General features: G+C 39.0%; 2 protein-coding genes across 3 annotated transcripts; one reads left to right on the forward strand and one right to left on the reverse strand.

Annotated features, from left to right (window-relative positions):
• Positions 1–539: 539 nt before the first annotated feature.
• Positions 540–5,391, forward strand: LOC112805727 (protein JOKA2). 2 transcript variants are annotated; one of them, XM_025848070.3, is made up of 7 exons: positions 540–785; positions 1,604–3,249; positions 3,355–3,475; positions 3,586–3,900; positions 3,998–4,147; positions 4,286–4,891; positions 5,017–5,391. In XM_025848070.3, exons 1-7 carry the CDS (start codon positions 762–764, stop codon positions 5,110–5,112), a joined length of 2,958 nt encoding a protein of 985 aa, XP_025703855.1. In that variant the 5' UTR covers positions 540–761; the 3' UTR covers positions 5,113–5,391. The 2 variants fall into 2 exon arrangements, with proteins under 2 accessions (XP_025703855.1, XP_025703852.1); XM_025848067.3 differs by having other exon boundaries at positions 545–785; positions 3,355–3,493.
• A 6,749-nt stretch (positions 5,392–12,140) lies between these two features.
• Positions 12,141–15,969, reverse strand: LOC112735212 (uncharacterized). The gene is made up of 4 exons (XM_025784802.1): positions 15,951–15,969; positions 14,874–15,001; positions 14,428–14,464; positions 12,141–12,748 (listed from the first exon to the last, which is right to left on the reverse strand). Exons 1-4 carry the CDS (start codon positions 15,967–15,969, stop codon positions 12,141–12,143), a joined length of 792 nt encoding a protein of 263 aa, XP_025640587.1.
• Between the last annotated feature and the right edge of the window lie 1,886 nt (positions 15,970–17,855).

Raw genomic sequence — 17,855 nt, forward strand, 5'->3', positions numbered from 1 at the left:
GAGTAAGGAAGAGGATGAGAAGAAGAGTAAGAAGATGATGACGTTGTTGAAAAAAGAAGCACATAGATATGTAACTTGATTGAGCCTTAGCTAGTAAAATTTCGGGTGTAGCTTTATTAGTATACAGATACAAAATTAAAGGAATAAAATTTGTATAATTGCAAGATGATATCATCATGAACATTATTATCTTAAAAAAAAGTAATGTTACATTACTAAAACATATTATATTTGATTAATAATTAATAATAATTTATACTCATATTTACAAAAATTGTGTATACAAAAAATATAATTTACATTTATATTTATTAGTATTTTACATATCAAATTAATACAATTTGTATCTATATTTTTTAAAATTTAGACATATAAATTAATAAAATGTATTTATTAAAAATAATTTAATATTTATATTGATTAAATAATAACAAAAACTATTAAAAATTACAGGATTAAGAATTTCTCTTAAAAAAATATGCGGGTCCCATAGTTAACTTTGCGAAGAAGTTGTTTGTTTGATTTTTCAAAAGAAAAAAAAATTAAAAAAGAAAATCGATAATGAAAATTTCTTGCTCACAAAGCCACATCTCAGTATATATGTTCCACTCGTAAAAGCGAGCAAAGCATTGTACGGGTTCGAGTAACACTCTTAAATTCCAATCTGCTCTTCTATCTTGCTCCGAGTTCTCTCGTCCGATTAGGGTTAGGGTTTTACCATTTCGTCTTTCGGAACTGCTACGCTTCTTTTCTCTGGAGCCATGGAGTCTACTCAAGTGATCAAGGTTCGCATTCTTATTTCCCCTTTGATTTCTCTGTTTCCTTTTACTCCGTTTGCTTATTTGGTCTGGAATCATGATATTCACTTCCGTTTACCATTATCTATGGTTTCTGATGGCACTGTTTTTAGTTATTCATCGATTCATGTAAGAAGCATAGTTGATCGTGTGGTTTACATGACGTTGTCAACCGATTAAATTGCTTTTGATTTGTTTTCGATGCTGTTACGGGCTCTGTTATCTGATAGTTGACATGCGTACCATTCTGATTCTGCTTTTGATGATTTTGTTTTGATGATCGGAGCCGGGGGTTGTAATTTTATATATAACTCTTCGTATTTGCGGAGTTTTCAAAAAGAAGAATGGAATTGAAACCCCAATCAATTATTCTGGTTTTGGTATGAGTAATTTGGTGTTGTCCAGGAACAATTTGTGTTCTAAACAGGGCGTAAACGAAAACTCAAGTAAATTTTGTATGCATTGCTCGATGAGTGCATGCCCTTTTATGTTATTTCTACTTTGGTTTGTTTGAGGAGGTGGGTTATGGGCTAGGACCTAGGAGATCCTTTTGTCATTTGAAATATTTACTCCTTATGTGTATTTCCTTTTAACTTGTGTGAATATTCACTGCGTTTTTTGAGTTTGGTTGTAACATTAAACATAGCACTTGCTATTTTATCAAGTCTGATTTCATCAACAATTATTGTGTAAGACTGTTTATAAAAAAATTTGCATGTTGCCTTTAATATATCATAGCTGGTCTTCATTTTGTTTCTGAATAATTCCGTTATCACTTTTCTTTGACATCGCTTCTTGCTATGCAGGTCAAGTATGGAGATACCCTCCGGCGATTCACTGCTGGCATCACTGATAATCACCTGGATTTTGACATGGCTGGTTTGAGGGCCAAGATACTTTCTCTTTTCAATTTAACTTCTGATGCAAACTTTGAGCTTAAGTATGTTGATGAAGATGGCGACTTGGTGACACTTGTGGATGATGATGATTTGCATGATGCAATGAAGCAGCGCCTGAAATTCTTGAGAATTGATGTGCATATCAGCAATGACAGTGGTGCTAAGTCATGTTCCAGCTTCACTTCCAGTGGAAGTGACACTACCTTAAAAAGTAGCGATCATGAAAATTCTTCCTCCACAGCAAGAGGTCCACGGCGGATTATACGAGTGAGATCTTCCAAAGCCAATAGTCAACCTGCTGAGTCTGAAAATGGAAAATTTGGGACAGAGCCGATGTCTGAGGCTCTTCAGAAGTTGGCAAAATCAAGAGTTACAACTGGGAATGCAACTTCTGCCAATGGCAGTCAACAGGTGGATACTGAAAATGCAAGTGGAGCTACACCTGTTGTCAAAGCCTCAGTGACTGGGAACCCAACTTCATCTGATGCCAATCAACAGGTAGAGGCTGAAAATGCATCTAGAGCTGTACCTCTTGTTATAGCTCATGATGCTTTGAATTCTGTCCCAGAGCCCCTGCGGGAATCTGTTTCCAAGTTAATTACTGAGTTGCTTACTTCAAGCCCGGTGATTGCTCAGGCTGTTGATTCAGCTTCCAAAACAGCAAATTTTTCGTTCAAAAAATGGCAGGCTATTGCTGCAGCTGCTTCAAGTTCAAAAAATGGTCTCCCTGGAAAATCTTCCTCTCCCAAGGCAAGAGATGCAGGTTCTACATCTGGGGTTGCAGCTTCCAATGCTAGCCAAACGGTGGAATCTGAAAATGTAGCTAAATCTGTAGCTATGGTTGTTACTCCAGATTCTCTGAAGTCTCTGCCAGAAAACCTGTGCGATGCTGTTTCTAAGTTTACAACCGACTTGCTGTCTTATGGACCAGTGGCTGCTAATATTGCAGATTCCATTTCCAAAATGGGAATTCCAAGTCCTTATTTCCAGGCTCATGTTTCAGCTGGTGTAAATTCACAGAATGGCATTCCAGGAGGATCTGTTCCTTCTGAAGCAAGGAGATCAGAGTCTGTCCAGGTGGATTCCACTTCTACTGCTGGGCAACAGGTGGGAGCTGGAAATCCAGATAAAGGTTTTGTGCCAGGAGTTGCCCCAGTTGATCTCAATATACTTCCCAGTGATCCCGGTGCATCTCACACCGCTGATATGAATGCTACACCAATTGCACCAGCAGTCCCTGATGGTGATGGCAAGAAGGGTAAAAAGTGTACTGATGTTAGTTCAAGTAGCAAGGATGAAAGTATGGGGGTATCTCCAATTAATGCTGCTCTTAATAACTTCCCAACCCAGATACCTCCAAATTATACTCCTTCCTATTATTATCCGTTTATGGGAGTGCATCCTGAATCATCATCCCAACTCAGAAGGCAATTTTTTCGCTCAATGAAAAAGAGCCCAAATTCCGCCGAGGCTAGTGGCATGTTCCACAAAGGAGTTCGCTGTGATGGTTGTGGTGTCTATCCCATTACTGGACCTCGCTTTAAATCCAAAGTGTTAGTATGGATTTTAAGTCTGATGATTTTTAAAAGCTCCTTACATATGTATATGATAAAATAGCCTTTTGAGGTTTGTTACCATGGTTTTGTTGTTTTCTGCAGGAAAGAAAATTATGATCTCTGCAGCATCTGCTTCATTAAAATGGGCAATGAGATGGATTATATCAAAATAGACCGTCCTGTGCATCATTCCCCACCATTCTCCTCGGGTGCATATGAACATGTATTAATAATTCTGCCAGTTATACATCTATCTTTTACGTTTTCTTCGTCTTTTGTTATGATACACATTCATGTCTATTTCTTATCTTTTTTTCTTTCCTTCGGGTGCAGCCATCTTGTTTTATGGGGCCACCAATGCCAAGACCTTTAGTGATGCAACCACCTCTGATGGGTTCCCCAACATCGCCACATGCTTTTAGACCAGAGGCTTTGTTCAGGGAGGTCACCAAACATGTAAAGCCAAAGCTGGATAGTCGATTTGTTTTGGACGTCAATGTGATAGATGGTACAATGATGGCTCCATCTACTACATTTACAAAAATCTGGCGGATGCGCAACAATGGCACTGTAGTGTGGCCCAAGGGGTCTCAACTAGTTTGGATTGGAGGAGATCACTTATCTGAGTCTCATTCAGTTTACTTAGAGGTTTGCTGAAACTCCCATGGTTTAATCTCTTTTATTCTTTTTTGAGATATTTATTTGCATGGCAGTGTTTTGAGTGCTCTTTGATTAAACATCCCAGGTTCCTGAGGAAGGTGTTCCTGCTGACAAGGAGCTTGACATTGCAGTTGACTTTAGAGCACCGCAGCTTCCTGGTCGTTACGTTTCATACTGGAGGATGGCATCTCCATCTGGACACAAATTTGGCCAGCGTGTTTGGGTACTCATTCAGGTGAAATGACTATGCTTTTGTGATTTTTTAACTTCATGGTGATTTTCTTTATACATTTTGCTGGGAGAGCTTACTGTGAAGTGCTAGTTTCTATTGGTTTGATAATATATCTTCTTCCTTTCATTATTGTACATGCAGGTTGATGCTTCCCTCAAGGATTCTTTTTATGATAGCTCTCAAGGTCTGAACTTGAATGTTCCTCTTGATGTTAGTGGCTCTGGAGGGCCCCAAACTATAGATATTAATGTTCAACCTCTTGAGGATGATGCATTTCTTCAAAACCTGAATCCTATTGCTCCCACCAAAGCTGTGAATCCAATGGCTGATAAACAACCAAGGCAGGAACTGGAAAATAGACTCCTCCCTGTTGATGCTACATTTGTTGGCCCCGTTGCATCCTCTCCTGCAATTTCTTCAGCTGCTGCTTATTGTGCCTCAGCCCCTGCAACTGCTGCAACATCTTCAGATGCTTCCTATCCCATTATTGATCTATCTGAAACAGCCCCAACTGCAACGTCTGATCAGCAATTCTCGGCTGTCGATACACAGTCAACATCCATGGGATTGGGAGGAAATGGTTCTGTCGAAGAGACACTCCTTAAAGAACTGGAGGAGATGGGTTTCAAGCAGGTTGACTTGAATAAAGAGATCTTGAGGATGAACGAGTACAATCTGGAGCAGTCTGTGGATGATCTCTGCGGTGTTTCTGAGTGGGACCCTATCCTTGAGGAGCTGCAAGAGATGGTAAGCGTTGCTTTGCTTCTTGACTTTCTAATTTATCTTGGTGTTTATTATCTGATTTCCTTGATTGCTTCTATGATTATGGACTGGATATAGTTTTGATTAGCGATACGGTGTTATAAATGTAGGGATTCCGTGACAACGAGATGAACAAGAGGCTGCTCAAGAAGAATAATGGAAGCATCAAGCGCGTTGTTATGGATTTAATCAATGGAGGAGAATAGGCTTATCTGAAGTATTTCTTATATATATACGCTAATACTAATAAACAAAATAAGTGTCAATCATGCTACTATATATATTCGCCAGGTACTTTTAATTGTCTCCTTAGATCTTAGTTGAAGTTGCGCTGTCGAGCTATTTACAACAGCTTTTGGTTATTTTGGGGTTATGTATTATGAATTTTTTTCCCCCGGACAAGATTATGTATGATGTTGACTTTGCTTTAATATGTATATATTATATTAAGCTTATATGTATATATCTATTTTTTTTTTTGGTCTCGTCTTGTGTCTATATATCTTCTGAGTTCTAAGCTTCATATAACTATCATGTGTATCTTATGTATATGAGCTTTTTCATATAATTAGAGGCTCTACTTATCAGTAGTTCTCGCATAATAATTAAAAAGAAACAACTCCAGCATCTACTTATTTATATAATTACAAGATTTTAAACCATCATGTTTAAAAATCTTGTAGTTGTTATTATTATTATTATTATTATTATTATTATTATTTAGTTTAAGGAGGAGGAGGAGGTAGTTAAAGAATATTCTGGGGGACTGACCGAAGAAGCTTTTTACGGTTATAGATTTGCAACATCTTGGGGGTATGGATCCTCTAATTTTGACAAATAATAGAGGATCATGGGTTGGCTTATGGAGCATATGTCCCAAGTATAAGTCGAAGGACCGGTGAGTTTTAATCTGCACTTGGCTAAATGAGGTTAATGATGAACCTGTTACTACTGACCAAAGTGTGTGCATAGGTTTCCCGTTCTTTTTGAACATTTTCAGAAAAGCCTTTTCAATGGCTACAATTTAATTAATGGTATCTAAGAAAATCAATAATTGCATAATAACCCCATTTTGTACAGATGGGTCTGGGCCTATTGTTAGCCATTCTTCTAATTATTTTGCTCCCAAAAACTAAATTACGTATCCGTACGGCGTACGGGAGGTGATTTCTTCTAATAATCTTAGATTCTTACTATTAGAAGAAACCGTTGAACCACACTATTATAGGGTTACTAAGATGCTCTTATATGTTACATGTGCTATGATTTATATATTAAATTTTTTTATTAAAAATATAAAAAAAATCAAGTTTTTGATATATTTAGTGTATTTATTGAAAAAGAATAAAACTTACTTCCTTGAATCGGTTAGAATTTGTTATGATTTGATATGCTTTATTGTTTTTATAAAAGTTTCTTGATTTAGATTCTATTCTTGAGATGCACTTAAAGGAGAATACTTCACAAACACATCATGACATCGAATGGTAATAAAGGAGAATTAAAAATTAACAATTTAAAGGCTTAGGAAGCAAGTTTTCAATCATGGAACAAAATTAGGAAGGATTTGAAAAACCATGCAGTTTACATGAATTAGTGTATGAAGGATTGATAAAATCTACTCAATTTAGCACAAGATAAACCATAAAATAGTGGTTTATCAATCTCCACACACTTAAACATTAGCATGTCCTCATGCTAAGCTCAAGGAAACCAAAAGAGTGACGGAAGACAGAGGTGAGACCTATGCAATGCAACCTGTCTATATGAGTGCAACTACATGCTAAAATGCTTCTATCTACTTGGTTAAAAGTAAAAAATTTCTCCAAGACAACATAAATATATTCTACTAATTCAAATCACACAATAAGATACAAGTAAACTTGCAAGAAGAAAGCTCATGAAAGTCGGGAACACAGAATTGAGCATCGAACCCTCACTGGAAGTGTATATACTCTAATCACTCTAATGTTTGAGGGTCGAGTCTCTTGGTTCTCTACTAATCTTGCTGTATAAAGCTTGCTTTTCTTCTACCAATTAACACAATTCAATGCCCAAGTACACGTATCAAGAGGTCTTTTCAAGGTTGTAATGGAGTTAGGATCAAGGTAGGAATGTATTTGGCTAAGTGGACTAAAATCCGAATCCTTGATTAACCTAAACTTCTCAGCTAACCTAAGATATTCTAAGTCATTATAATGCAAAACCTAGCCATCCATTAACTATTTTTCCACAAATTCATGCATCTTGATATTTTTTAAGTACAAGTCATATGCATTAGTTCACTTATTGACCTTGGGGCATTTTGTCCCTTTTTATTTATTTTCTCTTTTCTTTTTCTTTTTCTCTTTTCTCATTATTCATTTTTTTTCAGTGAGTTAATGCATATGATTAATGTGCTAGATGCATGAAGCAATGCTCAAACTGTTTTCACATTTTCATATCAGAAAATAAAATACCCAATTCCCTAAACATGCATTCCCCATTTCAATTTCCCCACACTTAATTCATGTGCATCTTACTAGTCTAAGCTAATCAAGGATTCAAATTAGGAACATTTATTGTTTTACGCTTAGAGTTAATGATGTGCTAAAATAAAGAACAAATGGGGTGATATAGGCTCAATATGGGATTGCAAAGGGTAATAATATGGTAAGGCCATATGGATATGTGAGCTATAGTGAAACAGGGCCTCAATTATATACGTGTATGCATACATTAAACCATGGACATATAGAATCAAGCAAGATATAGATCATAATTCTAGAGAGGAAACAACACACACCAAAATAAAACATTGGTTGATAAAATGCAACCAATCAGGTAGGCTCAAAATCTCACTGGTTTTGTGTGTGCGAGCTCTAAAACCATGTTCCAAATTAAATATATTCAAACAAGTTTAACAAAAACTTTCATTTAAATTAGTGAAATGCTATAAAATAGTGCCTTAAAAAAAGAATTTATCACTCAACCAAGTAGTACCTAAATGCAAGCAACTACTACTCATGCAAGTTATCATATCTAACAAAGGAAAATAAAATATTGGTGTTGAGAGAGAGAGATGTTACCTTCGGAAGTCAGTTACCGACCTCCCCACACTTAAGGCTTGGCACGGTTCTCCGTGCCATCAATGATGAGCAGAGTGGGGTTAGGATCATCATTCCTGCTGGCCGGCTCGTCATGGCTCTTCATGATGTCATGTGAAGTGGAGTCTGGGGTATCTTTTTCTTCTGGAGGTGGGTGAGTGCTAAGAAAAAGCTCCTTCAAGTAGTTGTATCGATGCTTGTTACGGTGCTCTATTTGCTCAATCTGCCGGTTTTGCCGGTCAAACCACTCAAGGATCTGAAGGAGTAGATAATTGGTGGATGGTGTCTATGGAGTGGATGATGGTGGAGCGGAAGAAGAAGGGGCTTCGAAAGACTGGCCTTCGGTCCGGCTCACGGAAGGTACTGGAGGTCTGATATACTTCCTATTCGGGACATACTAATCATCCCTAGAAATCATGGCCTTCATATCCCCAGCCCGATAGGAGACTCCAGCTGCAGATACCAAGTATGTAACCAATGCAGGAAAAGGTAGGTTGCCCGCGATCTGCACTTGTCCCATAGCCTGTCTAATGAGGCGTGGAAGGTTAAGAGGTTGCTCTATGAGGATGCACCAGATGAGAATGGCCATGCCAGCAGTGAGGGTGGACTAATGAGTGCTCAAAAAGATGTAGTGGGACATAATATGTGCCCACAAGCGAGCCTCCAAGGTGAGTGCTTGGGGAGAGATGCTTTTGGGTCTAGCCTGGTGTTGTCTGTAGATGCAGCTGCTGTCAGGTTGGGCTATGACTCCAAGGACGCTGTCCCAATCAAACTGGTATGTTTGGCGCCCAAGCTGGGCTGCCTAATAGGCATTCAACCCCTCCGGGCTAGGTGAAAGATCCAGTACTCTCTGAATGGCACCTTCGGAGACAGGAACTTGCTTTTGGCGAACATAGACAGACTGCAGGGTAGGCGAGTGAAAGTTGGAGTAGAATTCAACTAGCCAAGAAAGATTGGCTTCCCACAGCTGCCTCCTTAAGAATCCCCACTATTTCCTTTTAATGCGGGGCACCACAAAATCAACGAAGTGCGTCGAAAGGATGATGAGGTGCTCATTATGGTAGTTCTGCTCTCCTAAGATGGGGAACATCCTCTCATTGTAACGGTTGGTGAAGCGTGCGGAGTCCGCTTCAACAACTCGAATAGTCCTCTTCACCTGCTTAGTAGGTGGCTTGACTGTTGTGGATGGTTGTGCCTTAGCCGGTGCTCTTTTAGTTCCTCTCTTTGCCGGTGTCTTTGATGATTGGATTTTTGACGGTTTAGAATTTCACTAATGAAATCTCGTTGTAAGTATAGTTTCTAAACCAAACAATAATCCTTTCATGCAAACAGTTGTTTGTCACCAGTACAAACCCCTAAATTTATAAACGAAGTATTGAACCTCGGGTCGTTCTCCCTAGGAATTACAATAAAGTGTCTTGTCATTGGTTTGAGTTGTTTTGGGGTTTTGATAAGAGGCATGAAAGTAAATGGCAATGAAAGTAAACTAACAACTATAAAAGACTCTTGGCAAGGTATGAGAACTAGAAGTCCTATCCTAGTTATCCTTCTCAATTGTGATGAGAATTGTTCATTACTACCACTTAGTTAACTTCTAACCATGAAGGAAAGTCAAGTGGATGAATCAATTTGATTCCTCAAGTCCTAATCAACTCCTAAAAGAAAGACTAGCTTTAGAGGCATTCAAATCAATTAGCAACTTCTAATTATCAATCAACAAAGGAATTAGATAACTCAAGAGTCACTAATTACTCTACCTAGGCCAAGAGGAACAAAACCTACACTAAAACCCAACCAAGCATTTCATCAAACACTTGGAAGGCATAAAAGAAAAGCATAGTAAATTGATAACAAGAATAGAATCTAACAACAATTATTGCAAAAAATTAATCAACAACAATCAAGGAAATCACAATCATCATGAATTATTTCAAATTGCATTATTGAAAGAAAACAAAGGGGCAACAATCTATCCAAAACAAAATGAAGAATTACAATTATTAAAGCACATAACTAGAAAGAGAGAGAGGAGAAGATTAAGAATTGGTAAATGAAAAGTGAATCAAAGCATGAATTAAACCCAGATCTAAGAGGGAGATTAACCTAATCCTAATCCTAATTCTAGAGAGAAGTGAGAGCTTCTCTCTCTAAAACTAACTCTAAAACTAAACTATGACTAATTGGTACTAACATCTCATCCTCATAATAATGTCTTCCCCTTAAACCTTCATCCTTTTATTCCTTTCTCTTAGCAATTGGCGCCAAAAATGGGTTCAGAACCCTCTCAAATCGCCAGGCACGTGTTGCATTAATGAAGTCATGTGCCACCATCGGCGCGTGCGCGCACGGTACGCGTGCGCGTCCCTGGCCTGCTTCTCAATTCTTTGGCTTTTTGTGCTTCTCTCCACTTGCATGCTTTCTTCCTTGCTTCCTTTGATCCATGCCTAGCCTATTTCAACCTGAGATTACTAGCAAACACATCAAGGCATCTTATGGAATCAAAGAAGAACTAGAATTCATCAAAATAAGGCTTAAAAAGCATGTTTTTTACACTTAAGCACAAATATGGGAGAGATAACAAAACCATGCTAATTCATAGGCTAAATGTAACAAAAGGTTATCAAAACACTCTAAACTCAATACAAAATAAACCGTCAAATTGGGGTTTGTCAGTCTTGTCAGAAGCCTTCTCTTTTTTGGTTGCCATCCTGAGGAAGGAAGAAAGAGAAGGAGTGTCAAAAATAGATAGCTAAAAACCGGAATGAAGAGAGTTCAAGTGATAATGAATGCTAAAGAAAAGATAATATCTTAAATACAAGGTAGCTACAACATGCAAGTAAGACATCAATTAAAATCATGAAGGCATATCATAACAACTAGATGTGAGAGGGTTAAAAGCATGCAAGGAACAAGCATGAGAAGCATAGCTCAAGCATCAATATCAACAATAATGATCACATGTAACAAAATAATGAGCACTTTTATGTTGACAATTAGTGACTAATATACTCAATACACATGGATTGCAAGGGTTGTGAAAAAGAGGCATTAAAGTGTAAGAATACAATAGGAAAGAATTCAAAAATGCCATGAGAGCTTTTTCACAAATACTTGGTGTGCAATTAAAAAATAGGAAGGTAATTAATCCAAGCATATATGAGACCCAAAATAAAGTGTCAATTGTCAAAGCACTCCTCGTAATAAAATATAGCAAAATAATCACCCAAATAAAGCTCCAACACCAACATAAAAATGCAAGATAAAAGAATGAAAAAGGAATGAAAAATAACAAAGCTAATATAAAATTAAAAATAAATAAAATTGTTAAATACAATAAATAAAAGTAGAATGAACAAGTAGAAGAGAGGAAGAAAAGAAACCTTAAAGAAAAGTTGGAGAGAGGGGAATAAATGGAAGTAAGAATGAGAGAAGAGGGGTAGGAAGAGAAGAAGAAAGGAAAGGAAATCGTAGCTGCCGGAGTTAGTAGTCTCCGGTGGTCGTCCACCGGTGGTGGTGGAAGAAGGGAAGAAGAAGAAAGTAAGAAGGAGGGAAGAAGAAGAATGAAGAGAAGAGAAGAAGAATCTGGATTAGTAAAAGAGAAGAAGAATGGAAGAATGAAAATGCAAGCGATTAAGTGATGTGGCGCATATGACGCGCACGCGTCGCTTGTGCGTACACCTGGGTGGGAAAAAATGCAAGCGACGCGTAAGTGTCGGTCACGCGTACGCGTGACCACTGTTCGTGCTAGACGCACGTTTCTAGCACCATGGCCGCACAACTCTCTGCCCATTTCACCAATTTACGTCGATTTGCATCCCACGCGTACGCGTGGGTCATGCGTACGCGTGGGTCATGCGTACGCGTGGGGTGGCTTGTGCGCCAGGCACCCCTCCCGCTTGTTTCCAGCGTAACTCTCGATCCATTTTCAATATAGAGCGAACCTCCATATGATGCGTGCGAATCGCTGACGCTTACGCGTCGGAGGCACTTATATATATATATAGAAAAGTAAAGGTAACCATGCAGAATTAGAATTTAACACTAATATAATTAAAATAAAACTAATAAAAAAAGAAGATCATACCATGGTGTGTTACCTCCCACCTAGCATTTTTCTTTAACGTCCTTAAGTTGGATGGTCCATAAGCTCAGTCCTCTTCCTGTGCTGGATCCTTCAAGAGGATCTTCAGCTCCTTGTTGTTCTTCATCTTCGCACCATGATGCAGCTTCAGGTGGTGTCCATTGACTTTGAAGAAGGTGGGGCTTGAGGGGTGACTCAGGTGGACAACTCCGTATGGTTTCACCTTCTCCACCACGTAAGGTCCATCCCACCTTGACCGCAGCTTGCCTGGCATTAATCTCAGCCTAGAGTTGTAGAGAAGGACTTGATCCCCAGCTCTAAACTCTCTCCGCTTGATGTTCTTGTCATGCACTGCCTTCACCTTTTCCTTATAGAGGCTTGAGTTCTCATACGTCTCTAGTCGAAGGCATTCCAATTCTTGTAGTTGCAGCTTCCTTTCTATTCCAGCTCCTCCTAATCCTGAGTTGCTTTCCTTCACAGCCCAGTAAGCTTTGTGTTCCACCTCTACCGAAAGGTGACAAGCTTTTCCATAGACTAGGCGGAACAGACTCATGTCGATGGGTGTCTTGTACACAGTCCTATAAGCCCAAAGCGCATTTGCAAGTCTAGCACTCCAATCCTTCCGATGAGGCTTCACAATCTTCTCTAGTATGTGCTTTATCTCCCTATTGGACACTGAAGAGAGAACTTTTGCATGGTCTAGAATTCAGAATAAATTTCCGTTGCAAGTATAGCTTCTAAACCAACAAAAGTCCTTTCTTACAAACATTTTGGTTGTCACAAGTAACAAACCCCTAAATAAATTGATAACCGAAGTATTTAAACCTCGGGTCATCTTCTTAAGGAATTGCAGGGATGTATGTTCTTATTATTGGTTATGAGTCTTGTAAATTGGGGGTCTTGAAAGTAAGGAACAAGTATGTTAAATGATAAGAAAAATAAAATAGTAATGATAAAATAAACTCTTGGCAAGGTATTAGAATCGGAATTCCTATCCTAGTTATCCTTATCAGGTGTGATAAGAATTGGGTTTTAATCCCACTTAGTTATCCTTTATTAAACAAAGGAAGGTCAAGTAGACTAATTAGCTTGATCCTCAAGTCCTAGTCAATCCCTGTGGGAGGACTAGCTTTAGAGCGATCTAGATCAATCAGAATTTGCCCATTTCAATCACTGCTGAGTTTGACAACTCAAGTGTTACCAATTACCTAACCAAAGCCAATAGTAAATAATCTAAATTAAAAATAAGGAAAAACAATCATGAGTCTGAAATACCTCAATTTATATCAAATAAAGAAAATCATAACATGAATGGTCATTAAACAAATAAAAGAGAAAATAAATAAATAAAAACATTGAACCTAAAATGAAGAAGATAAAAATATTCCTAAATTCTAAAAATCCTAATCCTAAATTCTAAGAGAGAGGAGAGATCCTCTCTCTCTGAAAACTACATCTAAATTATGAAAGTGTATTATAATCTGATATGAAGTGATGATTTGAGTCTCTGCATGTTCGCTGACTTTAATCTGTGTTTCTGGGCCTAAAACTGGGTTGAAAAGCAGCCTAGAATCTTTGCCAGCAACTTTTGTAATTCTGCAAATCCCGCATGTCACGCGGCCGCGTCGTCCGTTTGATCGCGTCACTCAGCATTTTTCGTACCACGCGTGCGTGTCGTCCACGCATTCGCGTCGTTCGTGCAGCTTCCAATCCTCGCGGTCGCGTCAGGCACGCGAGCGCGTCACTCTGATTTCTTCCATTTCGCGTGGTCGCGTGAGCCATGCAACCGCGTGACTTCTCGCTGGTCATCTCCTCAATTCCTTGAGTTCCTTCCATTTTTGCACTCTTCCTCTTCATTTTCTAAGCCATTCCTGCCCTATGAAGCATTAAACACTCAACACACAGATCACGGCATCGATTGGTATAAAGGAGAATAAAAATATACAATTAAAAGATCTTTAGGAAGCAAGTTTTCAATCATAGAATAATTTGGGAAGGAATTGCAAATACATGCTAATCATATGAATAAGTGGGTGAAAATCTTGATAAAACCACTCAATCAAACACAATATAAATCATAAAATAATGGTTTATCAGACACCTCAGCTTGCCCATTGGTTTAGGGATGGTAAGCCGTCGCCACCTTGTCAACGATTCCATGTTTCTTCAGTAAACCTGTCATTCTTCTGTTACAAAAGTGAGAGCATTGATCACTCACGATTGCTCATGGTGATCCAATGTGACAAATAATATTATTTCAAATAAAAGAAACAACAATGTTAGCATCATCAGGATTAGGATTGCTTCCACCCATTTAGAAACATAATCAACAGCTAACAAAATGTACAAGAAACCATTCGATTTTGGAAATGGACCCATGAAGTCAATACCCTAAACATCAAACATTTCACAGAACAACATAAGTTGTTGGGGCATCTCATCCCTCTTGGATTTATTTCCAAACCTATGGCATTAGTGGCAAGAGTCACAAAAAATATTAGCATCCTTAAAAAGTGTGGGCCACCAAAATCCGCAGTCCAAAACTTTTCTAGGTGTTCTTTGAGGACCATAGTGTCTACCACTCTCAGAAGAGTGGTAACCCTCTAAGATTGACTGGATTTCGGATTGGGGGCACACACCTTCTAATTATTTGGTTAGCACCACATCTCCACAAATATGGGTCATCCCATATGTAATACTTGGACTCGCTTTTAAGCTTGTCCTTTTGATGCTTAGTAAAATTAGGAGGAAAGGTACGACTAACCAAATAATTAGCTATAAGTGCATACCAAAGAATTACCTCAGATATTGCTTGCAAGCTATCTAATGGAAATGCATCATTAATAGGAGTGGAGTCACTTTTAATATGTTCTATGCGACTCAAGTGATCCGCCACTAAATTATGGGAACCACTCCTATCTTTGATCTCTAAATCAAATTCTTACAATAACAATATCCAACATATTAACCTTGGTTTAGACTCTTTCTTAGCTAACAAATATTTCAAGGCCGCATCGTCTGAATATACTACCACCTTAGTTCCAAGTAAATAATCTCAGAATTTATCCAGAGCAAAAAACAATAGCTAACCAGTCTTTTTCAGTGGTAGTATAATTAGACTGGACACCATCTAGAGTGTTAGAAGCATAAGCAATAATATTTATGGGTCTTTATCTTCGCGTTGAGCCAGCGCCGCTCCTACCGCATAGTTTGATGCGTCGCACATGATCTCGAATGACCTACTCTAGTCAGGCCCTCTCATAATAGGAGCTTGGGTCAAGGAAACCATCAGCTTGTCAGATGCCTCCATGCAATCTTCACTCAACTCAAACTCTATGTCATTCTTCAGCAGACTAGACAAAGGCAGTGCTACCTTACTGAAGTCCTTGATAAAACGACGGTAGAAACCTGCATGACCAAGAAACGAACGGACTTCCCTCGCAGAGGAAGGGTTAGGTAATCCAGAAATAACATCTACCTTTGTAGGATCAATAGATATACCAGTATTAGAAACAACATGGCCTAGAACAATACCTTATTTTTACCATAAAATGACGTTTTTCAAAATAAAGTACAAGGTTTGAACTAACACATCTTTCTAATACTCTAGCTAAACTATCCAAACAAAGGTCAAACAAATCACCATAGACACTAAAGTAATCCATGAAAACTTCCATACAATGCTCAAGAAGATCTGAGAAGATACTCATCATTCATCTTTGAAATGTAGCCGGTGCATTACATAAGCCAAAAGGCATTCTCTTATACGCATACGTTCCAAAGGGGCATGTAAAAGTTGTTTTCTCCTGATCTTCTGGGGTAATATGGATTTGAAAATAACCAGTATAACCATCTAGAAAACAGTAGTGTGATTTACCTGATAGGAGATCAAGCATTTAATCGATGAAAGGTAATGGGTAGTGACCCTTGCGAGTGGCTTGGTTCAAGCGCTTGTAGTCAATGCACACTTTCCAGGAATTCTGCACTCTGGTAGACATGAGCTCCTCATGCTCATTCTTTACTGTTGTGACACCAGACTTCTTTGGAACCACCTGTACTGGGCTAACCCATTCGCTATCCGAGACTGGATATATGATATTAGCTTCAAGCAGTCGGGTCACTTCCTTCTTGACAACTTCTAAAATGGTAGGGTTCAACTGCCTTTGCGGTTGACGGATAGGCCTTGCTCCCTCCTCTAAAAATATGCGGTGCTCACAGACTTGAGGGCTTATTCCTACTATGTCCGCCAAACTCTACCCAATAGCTTTCTTATGTCTTCTCAGCACACTAAACAGACACTCCTCTTGTTGGGAAGTAAGCTCCTTCATAATAATCACTGGGAGCTTTTGATTGTCCTCAAGATATGCATACTTGAGGTGAGGTGGAAGGGGCTTCAACTCTATTTTCAGCTCATGGCTTCGCACTTGATCATCCGAAACCATTGGCGGTAGCAAGGCATCTTCAGTATAGTCCGAGGGCTTCCCCACACTTGCATCTTGCTCCATGGTCTTCTCTTCTACTGCCTCTTGGTGAACTTCACCCATAGTCTCATCAATAATGTCACACTGGAAGATGGAGTGGTCTTCTGGTGGGTGTTTCATAGCTTCATCAAGGTTGAAGCTCACTGCTCTTCCATCAATCTCAAATAGCCTTCCAAGCAAGATGGATGAAGGTCTTCCGGAGACACTGATGACAAGTCATCTTATACTAGTTGCACAAGCATTTTTCATCTCTTTCATTAGGTTTTATGCACTTTCTTGCACAATAAGTAAGTGATTGGAGTGGAATTCCATGTTTATACAAAATCATGAGATTTATGCAAGAATTAAGTGATTATTATAAACGATGCAATTTCTTATGATTTTGGTGAGACTTTGATTTTTTGTTTTATTGATTTTAGGTGAGAAAGTGAAGAAAAGGAGAAGCACTCCAGAGTAATGTTGCGTTCAAAGAAAGAACGCCACGTCAGGGGCAATTTTCGAAGACCCACGCGTATGCGTGCATGACGCGTACGCATGGTAGTGGTTGGCGCTCATTTTTAAAGAGAACGCTACATTCATTTACTCAGCATTTTCGGGGAGATTAAAATTTGGAGGCAAAGTTCTGCAATCGACGCGTTCACGTGCATGACGTGCACGCGTCGATTAAGCACTTGGGAAAAAGGACACGCACGTGTGGCTGGCGCTGAGGCCTGGATTTGATAATTGGCTACCCACGCGCACGCGCAGAGGACGCGCACACGTGGGCAGTGTTCATTAAGCAAACGTAGCGCTCAATAAGAGAACGCTATGGAAGACGCGTACGCGTGAAAGGGGCACGCGAGCATGGTAGGAGCTGAAGACTGATAGTGACGCGCATGCGTAAGTGACGCGTACGCGTCGATGATCAAAGTCGCAAAGGGATGCGCATGCGCAAGGGAAGCACACGCGTGGATGAATGAACGCTACACTCACTTTGAGAACGCAACGTTCCCCTGGAAGCAGCAACCAAGTGCCATTTTGATCCATTTCTCCACAGGCCAAAAATCCCACTCCAAGTGCTTGAGGACTGAAATAGAAAGTGTATAAATAGGAGAAAATTTGAGTTCATAGGGGGGCTCTCTTTGAATTTCTTTTTAGAATTTTAGAATTAAGATCAGATCTGAGTTTTCCTTTCTATTTTTGTTTTCTCTCTTCTGTAACTTTTACTTTTCTGTTTGGGTCTTGGACTTCGGATCAAAGAATTCTTCTGAATTCCTTCATCATGGAGTTTTCTTTTATTTTTCCTTGGATAGTTTTGAGTT

The sequence above is a fragment of the Arachis hypogaea genome, chromosome 1 (genome assembly GCF_003086295.3).
Source record: "Arachis hypogaea cultivar Tifrunner chromosome 1, arahy.Tifrunner.gnm2.J5K5, whole genome shotgun sequence".
In the NCBI taxonomy this organism is placed as follows: Eukaryota; Viridiplantae; Streptophyta; class Magnoliopsida; order Fabales; family Fabaceae; genus Arachis; species Arachis hypogaea.